This window comes from Pogoniulus pusillus, chromosome 28, assembly GCF_015220805.1.
Source record: "Pogoniulus pusillus isolate bPogPus1 chromosome 28, bPogPus1.pri, whole genome shotgun sequence".
NCBI classification, from domain to species: Eukaryota; Metazoa; Chordata; class Aves; order Piciformes; family Lybiidae; genus Pogoniulus; species Pogoniulus pusillus.
In genome coordinates this window covers 5,162,479-5,183,138 of record NC_087291.1, presented here as the reverse complement: position 1 = coordinate 5,183,138, position 20,660 = coordinate 5,162,479, and the positions used below count along the sequence as shown (strand labels likewise).

Genomic DNA, 20,660 nt, shown 5'->3' with positions numbered 1-20,660 from the left:
CTAACATCCAGCCTATACTTTCCCTGGCACAACTTGAGACTGTGTCCCCTTGTTCTATTGCTGGTTGCCTAGGAGAATAGACCAACCCCCACTTGGCTACAGCCTCCCTTCAGGTAGTACAGTGTATTCCAAACCATAAAGCAGTGTTCTTGGATTGTAACAGGCATTTCCAGTGTCTAGAGGAGCCAAGAGTTTTACAACTTGCAATAAGAAAGCTGAAAGGCAAGTCACACCAATCACACATGTTTTCTCTAACGTAATAGAAGAGCCACCTATCATTTTCCCAATCCAGATGTTTAATAGAGGTGTTTTAAGAAGTACAACTGAAGTCACCCTGAAGTTTTTGAAGTCTTTCAGATGTATTATGTGAGCATCAGTTGCTGAGGCATTAACAACCCTCATGTAACTTCAGAAATATTACTGGAGCATCAATGCAGAGATTTCAGGATCAGGAAGAATTAGACAAGATTCCATTTGTATCCTCTCTGCAATGTGTCTTACTGATTCTGCATACTTTTTAATAGGCAGTGTGGAACACTCATCGTAACAAGAAGATCATTTGAGAGAGTTTCTAATTTTTTGATTATTTATCAGGAAAAAAAGACCAAAAAAACCTCACCATAAAGCATCAGAACTCTTACATGCCATACAGAATGTAAATGTATAAATTGATGAACTTTGCTGATGACACCAAGCTGGGAGGTTTGGCTGATACAGCTGCAGGCTGTGCTGCCATCCAGCGAGACCTGGACAGACTGAGAGCTGGGCACAGAGGAACCAGATGAGGTTCAACAAGGACAAGTGCAGAGTCCTGCATCTGGGGAGGAATAACAAACTGCACCAGCACAGGCTGGGAGGTGATCTGCTGGAGAGCAGCCCTGTGGAGAGGGACCTGGAGGTGCTGGTGGATAACAAGTTGTCCATGGGCCAGCAATGTGCCCTTGTGGCCTAGAGAGACAATGGAATCCTGGGGTGTATTAGGAAGAGTGTGCCCAGCAGATCAAGGGAGGTTCTCCTCCCCCTCTACTCTGCCCTGGCGAGACCTCATCTTGAGTACTGTGTTCAGTTTGGGGCTCCCCAGTTTAAGAGGGACAGAGATCTGCTGGAGAGGGTCCAGCAGAGGGCTACGAGGATGATGAGGGGACTGGAGCACTGCCTGATGAGGAGAGGCTGAGGGACCTGGGGCTGTTTAGTCTGGAGAAGAGAAGACTGAGAGGGGATGTAATAAATGTTTATAACTATCTGAGGGCTGGGGGTCAGGAGGAGGGGGACAGGCTCTGCTCACTGCTCCCTAGGATAGGACAAGGAGCAATGGGTGGAGCTGCAGCACAGGAGGTTCCAGCTCAATACAAGAGGGAACTTCTCTACTGTAAAGGTCCCAGAGCACTGGCACAGGCTCCCTAGAGAGGTTGTGGAGTCTCCTTCTCTAGAGACTTTCAAGGCCTGTCTGGATGCATTCCTCTGTGATCTGTGCCATATTGTGTGGTCCTGCTCTGGCAGGGGAGTTGGACTTGATGATCACTTTGGGTCCCTTCCAGCCTCTGTGATCCTGTGAATTAATCTCTCTTCTCTAGCAGCCTCATCAACAATCTGGGAATATCACTGAATCAAAACTATCAGTTGTCTTTGCTTGTTCTAACAACTCCAGATAAACACATTATGCCTCCTTAAAAGAAGATTACTGAGATCTAATCTCTGACCATCTAAGCATATAACAGAGAGTCCTGAAACCTACAGGAAACAGCCTGAAGTAATCCCAAGTATGGAAATCAAATAAAGGCTTATGAGACACACAGAGTACATAGCTAAGTATCCCTGTTGTAAGCAGTAGTCAGAAGACATTATTACTGCAAAGGATGTCTATATATATATGCACACTGAAGTCCATAAATAGCTCACAGTAACAATGCACAGGATTGCATGTACTAAAAATACACCCAGTTTTGAAGCCAAAAAGAGCAGTGTTATCTCCATATGCTGCTTTCTAACTGGCTCATTACTTGCCTGTTGCTAACAACATTGAGGCTGACCTCAGGGTCACAAATGTGCTGACTGAAAACCGTTTGGAAAATAGAGGGATGTGATAGTGGGAAAAAGACTCAAACTGTTGGTATTGATGGCAAGACAGAGAGTGGAGACATGCAGTGTCTTGAAAAAAAGGGAAGTTTAAATGTGATGTGATCTATAATAAAAATTTATAATAGAGACAATGATGAGAGGAGTGGTGCAGAAAGAAAAGCAAACATCAGGTCTTACTAATTCAGAGTTAAGTTGTAGTGGAGATAATGAATTTTGGAGGTCTCTACTAAATGACATGAAAAATCAGAGGAGGGCACACATGTAATGTGATCTATAATAAAAATGTATAATAAAGGCAAATGATCAGAGGAGTAGAGAAGAAAGAAAAGTAAACATCAGGTCTTACTAATTTAGAGTTAAGTTGTAGTGGAGATAATAATGAATTTTGGAGGTCTCTACTAAAAGACATGAAAAATCAGAGGAGGGCATACATCTAATGTGATGTATAATAAAGACAAATGATGAGAGGAGTGGAGAAGAAAGAGAAGCAAACATCAGGTCTCACTAATTTAGAGTTAAGTTGTAGAGGAGATAATAACGAGTTTTGGAGGTCTTTACTAAAAGACATGACAAATCAGAGGAGGAGGTCTCTGCTAAAAGACATGACAAATCAGAGGAAGGCATACAAAACTGATAGCTCATTTTCTTTGGCCCCTAGAGAGGAAAAGAATAGGATTTGTACTTACAAGGACAGCAAGGACAAAGATACCAAGAAGAACAGAAGGCACAATATATAATTCAAAGCCACTTAGATATGCTCATCTATTACTCTGTTATTTGCCATAGTCAGGAGGTAGAGTCTTAAAATGTGCAAAAAGAATGATAGGAGTTTCACAAAACTTTTCAGGTCAGTTAGTTCCCCTTTTTTCTTCTCTGGAACAAAGGCTTCCAGCGCTTACAAAATGTATCCAATCCATCTTATCCTACAAACTCCTATGCTTACTTTCAGGCCAAGGCAGGGAAGCTCCTCTTTAGTCGAGTGCATCCCAGCAGACGTATAGCTTAAATTACCTGCTTCACATATGCCAACAGGGAAGGAAGCAACTGAAAGAGACACTGATAGTCGATCTGAGCCATACGGCAGAAGTGTGAGATGGACCACGAAGCACAAGGCAAACACACACTTGTAACAAAGAGGGATGCTGGCGCACAGCGAATGCAAGGGACGGGCGGCAGGCAGCGCGGTCGGGGAGCGATGCAGCGAAGCCGCTTCCCTCTCCCTGCCCAACAGCGCCACGCGGTGGATGGACGATGGCACTGCACGGAAACCTGCACGGTGGCAGATGGAGCAGGAGGGCAGTGTTGCGGGAGCAGCAAGTGCGGGCGCCCCCGCAGCAGCCATACCTGGGAGGGCAGGGGGATGCTGCTGCTGCTGCTGCTGCTGCTGCTGCTGCCCAGCATCGCTGCCCGTGCCTGCCTCGCCTGGGAAACAAACACAGCGTTAGAAGGCTTCCCCAGGTCACTGAAGAAAGGAGCTGCAAGCTGGGGGTTGTTAGCTGGAAGACCCTGCTCTGAACTCAACGCTGTAAGAGAGCAGTTAGAGAGCATGCAAAAAGAAAACAGGAGAGTTTAATAATCAAAGCACTGCATGCTGCACTGAGACACGTGTGAAAAAACAGTGTTTTAAGAGACTGACTTACCAGTTCTGGGCCCCCCAGCTTCAGTTCTGGGCCCCCCAGTTTAAAAGGGATGATGAGATGCTTGAGCGTGTCCAGAGAAGGGCAACGAGGCTGGGGAGAGGCCTTGAGCACAGCCCTATGAGGAGAGGCTGAGGGAGCTGGGATTGGTTAGCCTGGAGAAGAGGAGGCTCAGGGGAGATCTTATTGCTGTCTACAACTACCTGAGGGGTGGTTGTGGCCAGGAGGAGGTTGCTTTCTTCTCTCAGGTGGCCAGCACCAGAACAAGAGGACACAGCCTCAAGCTACGCCAGGGGAGATTTAGGCTGGAGGTGAGGAGAAAGTTCTTCCCTGAGAGAGTCATTGGACACTGGAATGGGCTGCCCGGGGAGGTGGTGGAGTTGCCGTCCCTGGAGCTGTTCAAGGCAGGATTGGACGTGGCACTTGGTGCCATGGTCTGGCCTTGAGCTCTGTGGTAAAGGGTTGGACTTGATGATCTGTGAGGTCTCTTCCAACCCTGATGATACTGTGTGATACTGTGTGAAAATATAAACCCAAACCAAGCAAACTCATTTTGGCTTTGGTGTTCTACGCCGACAGTGTCATTCTGCTAATTTAGCAGCATCATATTCTTACTATTTCTAACTGCCCCAAAATCTTTACATTCATATGGTTTTGAACACCCTCCCCAGACATTTGTTAGTTGTTTGATTCCTTTAATTTGTATTCAGTTCTGCTATCAATAAGGACAACTTCTTTCTCCTCACATCCTAATTTTCTAGACATAGTTCATAAATTATTCTTAGCATGAAGATAATTTCTTTAGGGCGTATTTGGTGACTGGAAATTCTGTTTGTGTTACAACAAATACCACAGAAGTATCAACTCATAAAAACAAGCAGTAGTCTGGAAACTCTTTAAAACAATGATAACAGTTTTGGCAGAGCTTCATCTTCAAACCAGTCGTCTAATGTGTCCTTGTGATAAAGGCATTCAAGTGAAAAAGACTTCTGGGTTTCAGTGTGGAAGGACCCAGAAGGAAAACTATCTGGCACTACTGTGGAAGAAGTGGAAAAGAAACACTTTTTTTCCTGTCAACATGCTGCTGGTTGGTAACCAAAGACTTTCTGAACACTCAAGAATTCAGTGGAACACAAAGGGCAACAATTTGCTATTTTTTCATTATCCAACACTTTTTTCTTTCAAGCCAAACAAACTCAGCTGTGAACCCAATATTTGAATACAATCTTTATTCCAATGAATTCATTCATTGTGTAGGATCAACAGAATATTCAAGCTCCTTTTCTATTAGTAGATTACTTTGCAGAAGTAATTAGTGCTGGGCCCCATCCTCTTTAACATCTTCATAGATGATCTGGATGAGGGCATGGAGTCAGTCATCAGCAAGTTTGCAGATGACACCAAGCTGGGGGCAAATGTGACTGAGTTGGAAGGCAGAAGGGCTCTGCAGCAGGACCTTGACTGCCTGGACAGATGGGCAGAGTCCAAGGGGATGGGGTTCAATAGCTCCAAGTGCAGGGTGCTGCACTTTGGCCACAACAACCCCATGCAGAGATACAGGCTGGGGTCAGAGTGGCTGAGAGCAGCCAAACAGAGAGGGATCTGGGGGTGCTGATTGATACCTGCCTGAACATGAGCCAGCAGTGTGCCCAGGTGGCCAAGAGAGCCAGTGGCATCCTGGCCTGCATCAGCAATGGTGTGGTCAGCAGGAGCAGGGAGGTCATTCTGCCCCTGTACTCTGCACTGGTTAGACCACACCTTGAGTCCTGTGTTCAGTTCTGGGCCCCCCAGTTTAGGAGGGACATTGAGATGCTTGAGCGTGTCCAGAGAAGGGCAACGAGGCTGGGGAGAGGCCTTGAGCACAGCCCTACGAGGAGAGGCTGAGGGAGCTGGGATTGGTTAGCCTGGAGAAGAGGAGGCTCAGGGCAGACCTTATTGCTGTCTACAACTACCTGAGGGGAGGTTGTGGCCAGGAGGAGGTTGCTCTCTTCTCTCAGGTGGCCAGCACCAGAATGAGAGGACACAGCCTCAAGCTGTGCCAGGGGAAATTTAGGCTGGAGGTGAGGAGAAAGTTCTTCCCTGAGAGAGTCATTGGACACTGGAATGGGCTGCCCGGGGAGGTGGTGGAGTCGCCGTCCCTGGAGCTGTTCAAGGCAGGATTGGACGTGGCACTTGGTGCCATGGTCTGGCCTTGAGCTCTGTGGTAAAGGGTTGGACTTGATGATCTATGAGGTCTCTTCCAACCTTGGTGATACTGTGATTAGTAATGATACTGAGTCTTCTTCTAGGCTGAGCACAGGCTGAATGAGATATGCCATTAGGAGGAGCTGCATTTCCAATTATGTCTCTGGATAATTGGTTCAACTGTGATTTGTGACACTGAAGATGAATCTGGAATTACAGGCTTGCACTTAGGCTGTTTCTATTATCCTTCTGCTGTTTTTCCCAGTTGCATTATCTAATTTATGTGTTTTTTCTCAAGAAAATCAGTGAGTACCAAAACTTTGGAACAAGAAATGATTACTACCCATTACATAAACCAATCATCCCTCACCAAGAGCACAGCACATGCTACCCTTTGAGGTGGCAGCATGAATGGACACCTGTCACTGTTGCTAGTTTGTGAGTGGTTAACTTGGTCTATACAGAGCTGTTAAAGCTGTGACAGGATTATTTTCCCAGTCCTGCAGGTTCTTTTCTTACCGAGGACTCCTTCACACTTAATAAAAAAGTAGATTAGGCAATTAATTTAATCTCTTCAAACTTACAACCCACTTCAGAGTAATTTAAACTATCTGCTCTACCCAAGCATTCAAAATCTGAAAGACTTAATACAAGAAAAACAGAAAACTTCTTTTATAACTTGATGTCTGTTAGATTTACAGCACCTCAGTCTGCAGCTGAGCACCTGTGAGTGTTTCACCACCTGGAAGTGCAAAAGACCTATCCATTTAAACTCTAAATTCATGCCAGCTAGACAGTAACTTGAGAGCCTTATCATTAAACCCCATGTCAAACAGCTTTTAGATACTCAAAGGCTAGAGTGGAATCCAAAGCCTGAAAAAGCCTTGCTGGTGCAGAAGGTAAAAAGGCATGTAAAAAGTTCAGCACAAACAAGAATGGAAGGAGAGCTGCTCAGGGTATGGAGGTATTCTAAGTCCTAGATTTTAATACCTGGAAAAAAAAAGTACCTGCAATTTCTCAGAGCTGTGAGGAGTGCCCTCCCTCATGGGAGATGATGCACAGCTCTTTTTTGAGGTGGTGGTACTATCTTTCTGCACAGAACTGAAAAGCAGGGTAGTGTACTCAGCACTGGCGAGGCTACAGCTTGAGCACTGTGTCCAATTCTGTGTGCCACAGTATAAGGAAGACATTGAGGTCCTGAAGTGTGTCCAAGAAGAGCAATGAGGCTGGTGAGGAGTTTGGAGGGCTTGCCATGTGAGGAGCAGCTGAGGGAGCTGAGGTTTAGTCTGGAGAGGAGAAAGCTAAGAGGAAATCTTACTGGTCTCTGCAACCAAGTGAGGTTGCAGTAAGGCTGGTGTTGGTCTCTTACCTCAAGTAACTAGCAACAGGACAAGAGGAAATGGGTTTAAGTTGTGCCAGGCAAGCTTTAGATTTGGCATTAAAAAGACTTCTTTACTGAGAGAGTGGTGAGGCATTGGAACAGGCTGCTCAGGGAGATGGTGGAGTTGTCCTTCCTGGAGGTGTTCAAGAAGCGTGTGATGCTTTGGGATATAATTTAGCCTTCATGATAGCTGGGTGGTGGCTGGACTTGATCTTAAAGGTCTTTTCCAGCCTTAATGACTCTGTGAGTCTATAAAGTAGTCTGATCTTTAAAATGCAATGCAGGGAGTGCTGGTGTGTTTACAGAGGTATCAGCATCACGCTCCAAAAAGGTCTTTTCACCCTGTCTCTACTACACTGCCACTGCAAATAGGGATTACTTTTATTTTTTCTCCTCTTCTGCAGGCTGCACACCCCCAGCTGCCTCAGCCTCTCCTCCTAGGGCTTGTGTTCCAGGCCCCTCACCAGCTTTATTGCCCTTCTCTGGAAACATTGTCACATTGCAATGTCACATTCTTCAGGTACCATCAAACTCTGCATTACATTGCAATGTGCCATTATACTCAGCACCCATGTCCTGCTTAACAAAGCCCTGCCTATAAAACCAGTAAAAGAACTCCCTCCAGTCCTTAAGGCAGAAGACAAAACTTCTCTCTGTCACAACATGGCCTCACTTCCCACCATTACCTTTGCCCAGCTGAACTGGCATGCTTTCAGACTTCATCATCCTCTGCTGTTGTGCCTGGTGCTGGTGGTGATGGTGCTGGTGGTGCTGGGAGACTTCCACTGTGCTTCTGCTGGGCACTGCAGGGGGTGTTAAGCTGCTCCCGCCGGCAGGAGCAGCCACAGCCCCACCTGAAGCCATAGCTGGGGCAATCAGCTTTCGGCCGAAATTCAGCAAGCTGTTGGAGACTTTGTTGATGTTCAGTGGGGCAGTCTTAGCACTGGCACTGAAAAAAAGAAGAAGAGGGAGAATACCACATCCTTGTTAACAGTTTGGATAGGAACAGGTAGGAGTAGTTCTGCAAAAATGGGGGGAGGAAAAAACCTAACATTTCACAGTATCACAGCATCACAGTATCACCAAGGTTGGAAGAGATCTCACAGATCATCAAGTAGAACCCTTTACCACAGAGCTCAAGGCCAGACCATGGCACCAAGTGCCACGTCCAGTCCTGCCTTGAACAGCCCCAGGGACGGCGACTCCACCACCTCCCCGGGCAGCCCATTCCAGTGTCCAATGACTCTCTCAGGGAAGAACTTTCTCCTCACCTCCAGCCTAAATTTCCCCTGGCATAGCAGTATCACAGTATCACAGTATCACCAAGGTTGGAAGAGACCTCACAGATCATCAAGTCCAGCCCTTTACCACCGTGCCCAAGGCTAGACCATGGCACCAAGTGCCACATCCAACCTTGCCTTGAAGTGCCCCAGGGACGGCGACTCCACCACCTCCCCGGGCAGCCCATTCCAGTGTCCAATGACTCTCTCAGGGAAGAACTTTCTCCTCACCTCGAGCCGAAATTTCCCCTGGCGCAGCCTGAGGCTGTGTCCTCTCGTTCTGGTGCTGGCCACCTGAGAGAAGAGAGCAACCTCCTCCTGGCCACAACCACCCCTCAGGTAGTTGTAGACAGCAATAAGGTCTCCCCTGAGCCTCCTCTTCTCCAGGCTAACCAATCCCAGCTCCCTCAGCCTCTCCTCGTAGGGCTGTGCTCAAGGCCTCTCCCCAGCCTCATCGCCCTTCTCTGGACACACTCAAGCATCTCAATGTCCCTCCTAAACTGGGGGGCCCAGAACTGAACACAGCACTCAAGGTGTGGTCTAACCAGTGCAGAGTACAGGGGCAGAATGACCTCCCTGCTCCTGCTGGCCACACCATTGCTGATGCAGGCCAGGATGCCACTGGCTCTCTTGGCCACCTGGGCACACTGCTGGCTCATGTTCAGGCAGGTATCAATCAGCACCCCCAGATCCCTCTCTGTCTGGCTGCTCTCAGCCACTCTGACCCCAGCCTGTATCTCTGCATGGGGTTGCTGTGTGTTGAACATTAGCAAGAGAGCATTTTACTGGAGTCGCAGTGCAATACACACAGGATTCACAGGGACTGCATATGGTGAGAGTTCTTTCAAACCCTTCCCCCAAAAATGCAGACTAAACACCACACAAAGCAGGCTTTTAAAACATATTTTTTTTTCCAAACAAAGCAAATGAAAGAGTGACAAAAAACCAAGACAAGCTCTAAGTCATCAAAAACTTTGTAACACTGAGTTTATTGCACTCCTTATTTAATGACTGCTTTAATATCTGCTTCTGCTAGATTAAATTCTCTTAAATGTTTTAAATAACTCATCTTAAAGATGTCTTTCAACAAGACATCTTTAGATAGAGAGAGCTAGGTGTCTCTTGCTCTCACTTAACCTTTGGCCCACCCCAGTAATTTTAAAGCCAAGCACTTTTTAACAGGAATCCTGATTTCTAAAGCAATGTTGCCTGAAGAACAATTTGAGGATATAGCACATATCATGATCATTATTGTTGGCCCAAGCCAACCTCATGACATTCAACAAGGCCAAGTGTAAGCTCCTGCACCTGGGTCGGCGCAAATCCCAGGTACAGGCTGGGTGGGGAATGGCTGAGAGCAGCCCTGAGGAAAAGGACCTGGGGGTCTGGGGTGAGGAAAAGCTCAACATGAGCCTGCAGTGTGAGTGCAGCCCAGACACAACCCTGTGCTGGGCTGCAGCAAGAGCAGTGTGGGCAGCAGGGCAAGGGAGGGGATTCTGTCCCTTGGCTCTGCTCTCCTCAGACCCCACCTGGAGTCCTGCGTGCAGTTCTGGAGCCCCCAGTGCAAGAAGGACATGGAAGTGTTGGAGCCAGTCCAGAGGAGGCCACAAAGATGCTCAGAGGGCTGCAGCAGCTCTGCTCTGAGCACAGGCTCTGCAGCCTGGAGAACAGAAGGATTCAAGGAGAACTTATAGTGGCCTTCCAGTATCTGAAGGAGGCTGGGGAGGGACTACTGACAAGGTCTTGTAATGTCAGGGTGAGGGGTAATGGGTTTAAAGTGGCAGAGGGGAGAGTCAGACTAGATGTTAGGAAAGGGCTCTTTGCAGTGAGGGTGGTGAGACACCGGCACAGGTTGCCCAGGGAGGTTGTGGCTGCTCCCTCCCTGGAGGTGTTCAAGGCCAGGTTGGATGAGGCCTTGAGTGACCTGTTCTAGTGGGAAGTGTCCCTGCCTGTGGCAGGGGGTTGGAGCTGGATGATCCTTGAGGTCCCTTCCAACCTAGACCATTCCACGATTCTATTAATTCACTTCAGTTACATGCAACTGGTTGGACATTCAATTTGCTTCAGTTACATGCAACATTAAAAATGAGGCAATTGCCATTTAATCTGTCTAAACTAAAGAGGCAAAGGAGCTTCACATTCCCATTAGAAGAGTTCATGTAAACCCAGCATCAGCAAAGCCATTCCTATCTGTATTTTTCCAGTTATATGATTAATGCTTGAAATGCTTCACAGAAATGTATCACAATTGCAGAGACCTTTCTGCTGCTGAGGGTTTTTTACTGGACTGTACCTCAGGGCTGGGCACAGAGCAATCAGATGAAGTTCAACAAGGACAAGTGCAGAGTCCTGCATCTGGGGAGGAATCATAAACGGCACCAGTTCAGGCTGGGAGGTGATCTGCTGGAGAGCAGCCCTGTGCAGAGGGACCTGGGGGTGCTGGTGAGTGGCCTGGAACACAAACCCTATGAGGAGAGGCTGAGGGAGCTGGGGGTGTGCAGCCTGCAGAAGAGGAGGCTCAGGGCAGAGCTCATTGCTGTCTACAACTACCTGAAGGGAGGCTGTAGCCAGGTGGGGTTGGTCTCTTCTGCCAGGCAACCAGCAATAGAACAAGGGGATACAGCCTCAAGTTGTGCTGGGGGAAGTATGGGCTGGATGTTAGGAGGAAGTTGTTGGCAGAGAGAGTGATTGGCATTGGAATGGGCTGCCCAGGGAGGTGGTGGAGGCACCGTCCCTGAAAGTATTAAGCCTGGATGAGGCACTTAGTGCCATGGTCTATTTGACTGGATAGGGCTTGGTGCTAGGTTGGACTGGATGATCTTGGAGGTCTCTTCCAACCTGGTTGATTCTATGATTCTATGATCATAACATGAACAACAGTGAGGTGCTAGAACTCTGGAGGAGGCGAGTTTAAACTGCACAGAATTTCAGGAGACTAAGAACAATGTACCCAGTCCTTACCATTTAAATGCCTGATATATTAATGCAAAGGATGATTACAGTCATTAACCATGGATCAATGTTTACATTTTAGTCATCTAAATGCATCAGATATGCACAATAAGTACATGAAAACCGCTGATTGGTTGTGTTGTAGTTATCAGTAGATGCATTTAAAAGTAAAGCATCAGTTTAAAAAGATGAGTATCAAAGAGACTTGAATGCCATCTGAGAAGCAAATGATTGTTTCATCACAATAAGCATCATTGACCTTGACTATGGTGTATTTTTAAACTAGCAGTAGGAAGATGATTCAATCTCTGCAGTTTTCTGCTAAGATGGGAAGGTTTTAAGGAAGTTTTAGTCAAAGGCATTTCTCTCTTCAGCAAGAGGCCATTGCGAGAGGCAAATCTGAGCATGATGGGTTAAAAAGTTGCATATGTGATAAAATAAGCAAAACATATTAGAGATTTGCCAAGACACTTCAAATGTATCATTTTGAGTCTGTGGAATGGAGAAGAGGAGGCTCCCAGGTGACCTTCTTGTGGCCTCCCAGGATCTGAAGGGGACTACAAAAAAGCTGGGGAGGGACTTTTTAGGCTTTCAGGGAGTGACAGGACTGGGGGGAATGGAGCAAAGCTGGAGATGGGGAGACTCAGAGTGGAGGTGAGGATGAAGTTGTTGAGCATGAGGGTGGTGAGAGCCTGGAATGGGTTACCCAGGGAGGCAGTTGAGGTCTCATCCCTGGAGGTGTTTAAGGCCAGGCTGGATAGGGCTGTGGCCAGCCAGCTCTAGGGTAGGGTGTCCCTGCTCCTGGCAAGGGGGTTCGAACTAGCTGATCCTTGTGGTCCCTCCCAACCCTGACTATTCTATGATTCTAGGATTCTATGAATGAAAGATGAAAAAGACCTGGTAGTTGATCTTATCCATCTCTTTGTTCATGGCAGAAATGTTTCCTAATGTTACATCTTCCAATTCTCTCTCTAGTCAAATCTTCAAACTGATTTATTACATCTGATCTACTCTGAATGTGCCTGTGTTGAGACAAATTTATTCCAGTTATTCCTGCTAGGTAACCAGCAACAGAAGAAGGGGACACAGTCTCAAGTTGTGCTGGGGGAGGTCTAGGCTGGCTGTTAGGAGGAAGTTGTTGGCAGAGAGAGTGATTGGCATTGGAATGGGCTGCCCAGGGAGGTGGTGGAGTCACCATTCCTGGAGGTGTTGAAGCAAAGCCTGGCTGAGGCACTTGGTGCCATGGTCTGGTTGACTGGCTAGGGCTGGGTGCTAGGTTGGCCTGGATGATCTTGGAGGTCTCTTCCAACCTGGTTGATTCTGTGAACACTGTACACTGAGTTCTCTATAAATTTCTTCTCTCCTTTGATGTGTATCCTGTATACATATATGCAATGCATTTATATTCCTACTTATAGATTTGCTATTGGAATGGGCTGCCCAGGGAGGTGGTGGAGTCATTGTCCCTGGAGGTGGCCAAGAAAAGACTGGATGAGGCATTTAGTGCCATGGTCTGGTTTATTGGCTAGGGCTGGGTTCTAGGTTGGGCTGGATGCTCTTGGAGGTCTCTTCCAAGCTGGTTGATTCTATGGTTCTATGATTTAATGCATATTTGTTTTCTTAGCACTTAGGTTTCCAACAGGTGTCATTCCTGCCTGGGCTTTATGGCTAATTTGGAATTTGTTTTCAGAATTATTGGAATGTTTCACTGGGAATTTTCAAATCACCTGTTTCTCAATTTCAGGCAATTCTTGGGATCATTTTAAAGAATCACAGAATCATAGAATCAACCAGGTTGGAAGAGACCAAAGAACAAATAAACACAACTATTAAGCAATACATTGGAATGCTGTCATTTCTGGCACCCTTCTCTCTTTAAAGCCTGTTTAAAAAACCAAGGAAGACGCAATTTGCAGTCAGTCCATTTTAATTTTAGCTAGACTTTAATCTAACTGATTTAAACAGAACATGGCAGATGTGCAGAAGTCTAAAAGCCAGCAAGCTCCTATGACTTGGGAGGCACAGTTATATGGTTACAGCCACGTGAAGTCCAAGAAAATACCTGTGACAGCATCAGTTCAGCCAAGATAGTGTGATTTGTGCTGGTGTGCCCCACAGCCACCACCAGTCACCACCCACCAGCCATCAGCACCCACACTGTGTTCACCCAGCTGCAGCATGGGTGCCTTGTGACTACCAGATAACGTGGCCTTGGCAAGGAACTTTAGCAGCTTTGATAGAAATAGTTTCTAAAACAAGGGAGGGAGGCAGCACAGAGATTTGTTAGGAATGACTCAATCTGGATTTATATCAATTCAACTTACACAGTTTCAGGTACATAGGTACTCCACACTGTCTAAAAGAAGGGAGGAATGAAGCACAGAGATTTGTTAGAAATTACCTCAATCTGGATTTATATCCTAGAATCATAGAATCAGTCAGGGTTGGGAGGGACCACAAGGATCTGCCAGTTCCAACACCCCTGCAGTGGGCAGGGACACCCTGCCCTAGAGCAGGCTGCCTGCAGCCTCAGCCAGCCTGGCCTTAAACACCTCCAGCCATGGGGCCTCAACCACCTCCCTGGGCAGCCCATTCCAGCCTCTCACCACTCTCATGCTCAACAACTTCCTCCTCACATCCAGCCTTAATCTCCCCATCTCCAGCTTTGTTCCATTCCCCCTAGTCCTGTCACTCCCTGAGAGCCTAAAAAGTCCCTCCCCAGCTTTTTTGTAGCCCCCTTCAGATAGTGGAAGGCCACAAGAAGGTCACCTGGGAGCCTCCTCTTCTCCAGCCTGCACAGCCCCAACTCTTTCAGTCTGTGCTCACAGCAGAGCTGCTGCAGCCCTCTGAGCATCCTTGTGGCCCTTCTCTGGACATGCTCCAGCATCTCCACATCTTTCTTGTAATGGGGGCTTCAGAACTGGATGCAGTACTCCAGGTGGGGTCTCAGCAGAGTGGATTAGAGGAGGAGCCTCATACCTATTCTGCAAGTGCACTGTAGGCAGTGTGCTTCTTAAAGTAGCATGCTTGCTCCGTTCACATTTGTTCCGTTGAGCAAAGACCTGTTCCCATTGACCCTGCTCATGTGGGTTCTTACAAGGAGGCTGACACCCTTGCTGATGGGAGGGTACTGGACCCTCTGCTCCACTAAGAGTTAACCCCCAATTCAGTTTTTTTTTTGGGGGGGGGGGGGATCAGATTATGGAAATAGTCAATTTCCCTTTCACATTCTCATAGTCTTTCCACCTCTTCTTTTAGTTCAGCCACCTTGTTCATCAGATCCCTGATCTGTTCACACCTAACACAGCTGAGTATCAATCCATCTTACACAGATTCTGGTGCATAGATAACTCCAGACTGTGATTAGATGCAGTATCAATTACAAAACATTAACAACGTTTTACACCTTGCTTTTAGCACACACATCACTGCGTGCAAATGTCCTTAGCCTTAAAAAGACACCAGCAAGCTAACTGCAATGCTATCTGGACTACTTTCATGTAATAACAGGCAAGGTAAAGCCTCAAAATAAATAGCATCAAATAAACATATGAGCTTCTATGCAATTCATCTTTGGGCTAAAAGTGCCTACTGCAACATGTTGTTTATGTAAGTTCAGTGAGTGCACACTCAGGAATAGCTTACCGGGTTTTGTTCATCAAGTCTGCTCCTCGTGCTTTGTAGTAGTCTAAATTTTGGTGGAATTGGTGAGTCACTGGTCTTGGATTTCTCTTTAAAAACACAAGGAACAAAAAAAATCAATTAAAAAGAATATCTTACTGGGATTTTCTGAGCTGTTTAAAGAAGCATGCAGATTAATGAAGTTTAGAAACATACAAATATAGGGAACAATTTCTTTTCCCAGGACCTTGGCTTCTGAAGGCAATAATGCCAGTTACATAAACGTGAAGTCTTAATACCAAGTGTTATTACATACACACAAAAATACATCATATATGCAATATGAATTGTTAATACAGTGAGTGCACCTTGTACCCACAGGAATCAGCACTCTCCCACACAGCAACTATCCCAGTTTAGGAGGGACATGGAGATGCTTGAGTGTGTCCAGAGAAGGGCGATGAGGCTGGGGAGAGGCCTTGAGCACAGCCCTACGAGGAGAGGCTGAGGGAGCTTAGACCACACCCTGAGTACTGCATTCAGTTCTGGGCCCCCCAGTTTAGGAGGGACATTGAGATGCTTGAGTGTGTCCAGAGAAGGGCAACGAGGCTGGGGAGAGGCTTTGAGCACAGCCCTACGAGGAGAGGCTGAGGGAGCTGGGATTGGTTAGCCTGGAGAGGAGGAGGCTCAGGGCAGACCTTATTGCTGTCTACAACTACCTGAGGGGTGGTTGTGGCCAGGAGGAGGTTGCTCTCTTCTCTCAGGTGGCCAGCACCAGAACATGAGGACACAGCCTCAGGCTGCACCAAGGGAGATTTAGGCTGGAGGTGAGGAGAAAGTTCTTCCCTGAGAGAGTGATTGGACACTGGAATGGGCTGCCCGGGGAGGTGGTGGAGTCGCCGTCCCTGGGGCTGTTCAAGGCAGGATTGGACGTGGCACTTGGTGCCATGGTCTGGCCTTGAGCTCTGTGGTAAAGGGTTGGACTTGATGATCTGTGAGGTCTCTTCCAACCTTGGTGATACTGTGATACTGTGAATAAGGCTGACAGCTGTGTTTATTGCTAATAAAATCAGTAATACTTGGACAAGTTCAGATTCTGGTCTGATTTCTTACTTCAGCTCAGGCAGAGGGTTTTACCACCTCCAAACTACAGCAGATGGTAATAGCAAGGAGAAACTACAGCTAACGTTTTGAACCGAACGCATCGCTAGCAGTGCCTCTGTGAAGAACCAAGCACAGTGACAAGTTGAAGACGGCCACTAGATGGCACTTGGAGCCCTTTTTATCTCCCTGTGTAATCAAAAGAGAGGCCACGAATAAAGAGCTGTACTGCAATAAAATGTTTATCACTCCTATAGAATCCAGAAGCCACTTGTTAGTCTCCACCTCTGCCGTAGTGAAACTACTGCAGCCAGGTGGGGGTTGGTCTTTTCTCCCAAGCAACTAGCAACAGAACAAGGGGACACAGTCTCAAGTTGTGCCAGGGCAGGTCTAGGATGGGTGTTAGGAGGGAGTTGTTGGCAGAGAGAGTGATTGGCATTGGCATGGGCTGCCCAGGGAGGTGGTGGAGGCACCATCCCTGGAGGTTTTGAAGCAAAGCCTGGCTGAGGCATTTAGTGCCATGGTCTGGTTGACTGGCTAGGGCTGGGTGCTAGGTTGGGCTGGATGATCTTGGAGTCCTCTTCCGATCTGGTTGATTCTATGGTTCTATTTTGCTGAAGCACACTGTCTTCAGTGTTTTGAATTCATCCTCTTTAGATTTAATCATTCACTAAACATCAATTAAGTGCAGATCGTGGTATAGGGCTGGGTGCTAGGTTGGGCTGGATGATCTTGGAGGTCTCTTCCGACCTGGTTGAGTCTATGATTCTATGCACATAAAGCATCTCAACCCAATAAATGTGTCGTGAATTTGGAGTAATTTGAAGGTAAAGAGGCTGTAAAGAAGGTTAAAAAAAATCTATAAATTAGAAGAGAAATGGATTAAAGTAAAAAAATTCCTTATATTCTGATCTGCCTTCTTAAGTCCTTTTAGTAGCAAATATAGTTGTAATGAGCTATACCATGACCTTTCCAAAAGAGTAATTCATAGAGGGAGTATATGATATTTATTGTGGAGTCAGTTAGAGCAGGGTATATTTAGACTGGACGTTAGGAAAAAAATTCTTTACTATGAGGGTTATGGAAGACTTGAAGAGTACTCTGCATTGGTTAGACCACACCTTAAGTCCTGTGTTCAGTTGTGGGCCCCCCAGTTGAGGAGGGACATTGAGATGCTTGAGCGTGTCCAGAGAAGGGCAACGAGGCTGGGGAGAGGCCTTGAGCACAGCCCTACGAGGAGAGGCTGAGGGAGCTGGGATTGGTTAGCCTGGAGAAGAGGAGGCTCAGGGCAGAGCTCATTGCTGTCTACAACTACCTGAGGGGTGGTTGTGGCCAGGAGGAGGTTGCTCTCTTCTCTCAGGTGGCCAGCACCAGAACAAGAGGACACAGCCTCAAGCTACACCAGGGGAAATTTAGGCTGGAGGTGAGGAGAAAGTTCTTCCCTGAGAGAGTCATTGGACACTGGAATGGGCTGCCCGGGGAGGTGGTGGAGTCGCCGTCCCTGGAGCTGTTCAAGGCAGGATTGGACGTGGCACTTGGTGCCATGGTCTGGCCTTGAGCTCTGTGCTAAAGGGTTGGACTTGATGATCTGTGAGGTCTCTTCCAACCCTGATGATACTGTGATACTGTGAAGAGGTTGCTCATGAGGGTGGTGGAGGCCCCATCCCTGGAGATATTCAAGATCAGGCTTGATGAGACTCTGAGCAACCTGATCTAGTAGGGATAGAATCACAGAATCATAGAATGAGTCAGGGTTGGAAGGGACACAAGGATCATCTAGTTCTAACCCCCCTGCCATGGGCAGGGACACCTCACACTAGATCAGGCTGTCTAGAGCCTCATCCAGCCTGGCCTTAAACACCCCCAGGGATGGATGTCCCTGCTCACTGCAAGGGAAGGCTGCTCTAGATGACCTCTCTCAACCCAAAGCATTCTATGATTCTATGAGTTCTGAGGTCGAAATTAAGGCTGGGAATCTCCAGATAATTTCCTGCAGTCAAACTTAATCATGTATGAAATGTCTCATTTTCTTTCTTTGGAACACACCAAAGAGTCAAAAAAATATATTCCATTTGTAATGTTAATTTAAAAAAAAAAAACAAAAAAGAAACAACTAAAAGCTATCAAACAGGCAGCAAAAAAATTCCTCACCTAACCTACCCTCCACATTGTAAATGGCCGCTCTGCATTTTTCCTCCCCCTGTTATAAAAGCAATATTTGCATAGCTCTACCCCATTCATATGGTATGGAAGTCAGTTCTCATCAACTGACAGCAATAACAATGAATCAGCTTTAGTTACTATTGCTCTAGTTTGGTAATTCAATGCATTTCTATGATAATCAAATCCAAACTGACGTGATGAGGATAACGGATGGCTCTGCAACTACTACGTGAGCAATCAAGCACTGTAACTTTTCTCCCATAAATCAGACAACTTTTCTCTTTCCGTGTCTTGATGACCATTTTGAGAAGGTGGCAGAGTAAGAGAAGGTTAAAACACCAGGCACTTCTAAGTCATTAAGTCAGACCTTAAAAAAAAATCCAATTAAAGAACTTTCTTTCTTTCCATGTCTTGATGACCACTTGAGGTGGTAGGCTTGATGGGGCAAACATGGGCTTGTCCATTCTGGCTTGCTCACTGCTCCTCCTGTGCTGGGGGAGAGCAAAAGCCCTGGTGTGATGGTTTGGGTGTTCCCTGCCCCCCCACACTTTGGAAATCACCCAGACTAGGCTCAGCCAGCTCTGGAAATTGAATGAAGCTTATATTTACAGCTCAGCACAATATACAAGCAGACAGTTACAGTAGATACAGTTATATACAGAAATGTGCAAGGTAAAAAGGAATACAGAAACACAACAGCCCTCCCAGAAACCTGAGTCCCCAGGAGGGGCTCCCAACCACCCCTTCACCTTCCCCCTACCCCTCTCAACCTTACCCCAGTCCCAAGGAAGAATGGAGTTTCAGCCAGGGGGTTAGGAAGCAAAGTGGATTAGTCAAAGAAATGGCAGAGAGGGGTGAGGTTAGAGATGCAGCTCAGCCAGTTCCCCAGCAGAAGTGCTGAGTGTGTTATCTATGTTTTGATTCTTATTTCTATACATCTCAGCAAGCCTATGAGTGAGGTAGACATCAGCCTTGTTTTCCTTTCATAGCCTGTAATCTTGTTCTTCTCACCAAAACATTCTAGCTAGGCTCAAACTAGCACACCTGGCTTCACCTAATATGGTGAGGCCTGGCAAAGTGCCATTCCAACTGGCTAATCTATATCCAGTGTCCCACTAGTTGCAGGCTGGACATTGATAAAAGGGATAAGCAGGTAGCACAAGGCTGCTGCTGCCTCATTTTGCATCCTGAATTTGCCTGGCGACTTTACCAGAAGCAGGCTCCAAATGCCTGCCTGCGGTTGGCTTGTGTAGCCTCCAGAGTGACACTGTGCTGAGACTGCACATGGCAGACATCCTGCCTGCCCCTGAAACTCTTCCTGCTAAGACTAGACAGTCCTGGAGATATACAGATCATCCAGAGGAGCCAGGAGACAAGGTCAGAGATTGTCTGCCTCCTTTCCCCAGAAGCCTGGGAAGAATCAAGCCTCAGCAGCCAACAAGACAGAGCTCCACATGCTTTGGGTACTGTCTGATTTATACTCTGTGAGTCTGATTTATACTTTGTGACCCTCTTCCAGTATAATATTTGCAGTAGCCACTTCTTTCTTAAAGTGCTCTACTTTTGCCTGTGCCCTGCATGTCTAAATTTCCAACCTGTGCATTTCTTGAACCTGTGAATAAGTGTTCTGGTGAGTTTTAATGTGAATAAACAGTTTTCATAGTTATTAACAATCAACAGGTTATTAATTTTGTATAATCTCTCACACCAACAAGGTGGAAGAGTAAGAGAAGGGTAAAATAACCCTTATGCTCAAAGTGAGTTTGGAGTGTTGGCCAGGGGGGTTAGGAAGCAGATGGATTAGTCCCACAGATGGCAGGTTAGGTTAGAGAGAGAGAGAGGTGCAGCTCACAAAGCCCAGAATGTGACTCTGTTATCTGTATTTATATTCTTGTTATCTTCTTATGTTCTATGAGTGCAGCAGACATCACCACTGCTTCCTTTTCCCAGCCTGTAATCTAGTTCTTCTCACCAAAACATCCCAGCTAGGCTCAAACTAGCACATGATTCTCTAATATTCCTTTTCCTTCTTTGCTGAGGTATTTCCTTTCTTTCCTCATTAACAGAAAAAAAACATCAACTACCATTTTAACACAATCTGAAGGTTCAGAATAAGCCACAACAATCAACAAAAGATTTTCAGTTATCTGTGATGAAAAAATGAGTCTTATTTTAGTGAACATGCTCCTGCCTCAATGCCAAGGGAAAAGCACTTGTCATTAGAGAAATGAATTGCTCAGCTGTTTATGAGCAAAAAAAAGC

At 46.6% G+C, this 20,660-nt stretch overlaps 1 protein-coding gene across 2 annotated transcripts in view; it reads right to left on the bottom strand.

Annotated features, from left to right (window-relative positions):
* The window catches only part of TBC1D5 (TBC1 domain family member 5), a 407,277-nt gene that overhangs the window by 41,851 nt on the left and 344,766 nt on the right, over positions 1-20,660 (bottom strand). Inside the window, exons 17-19 of one of the 2 annotated variants that reach the window (XM_064166927.1) lie at positions 15,159-15,244; positions 7,968-8,230; positions 3,424-3,501 (exon numbers count right to left, since the gene is read on the bottom strand). In XM_064166927.1, coding sequence (XP_064022997.1) covers positions 3,424-3,501; positions 7,968-8,230; positions 15,159-15,244 — 427 coding nt within the window. The remainder of the gene's footprint in view (positions 1-3,423; positions 3,502-7,967; positions 8,231-15,158; positions 15,245-20,660) is intronic. The other variant, XM_064166928.1, reaches the window with a different exon arrangement.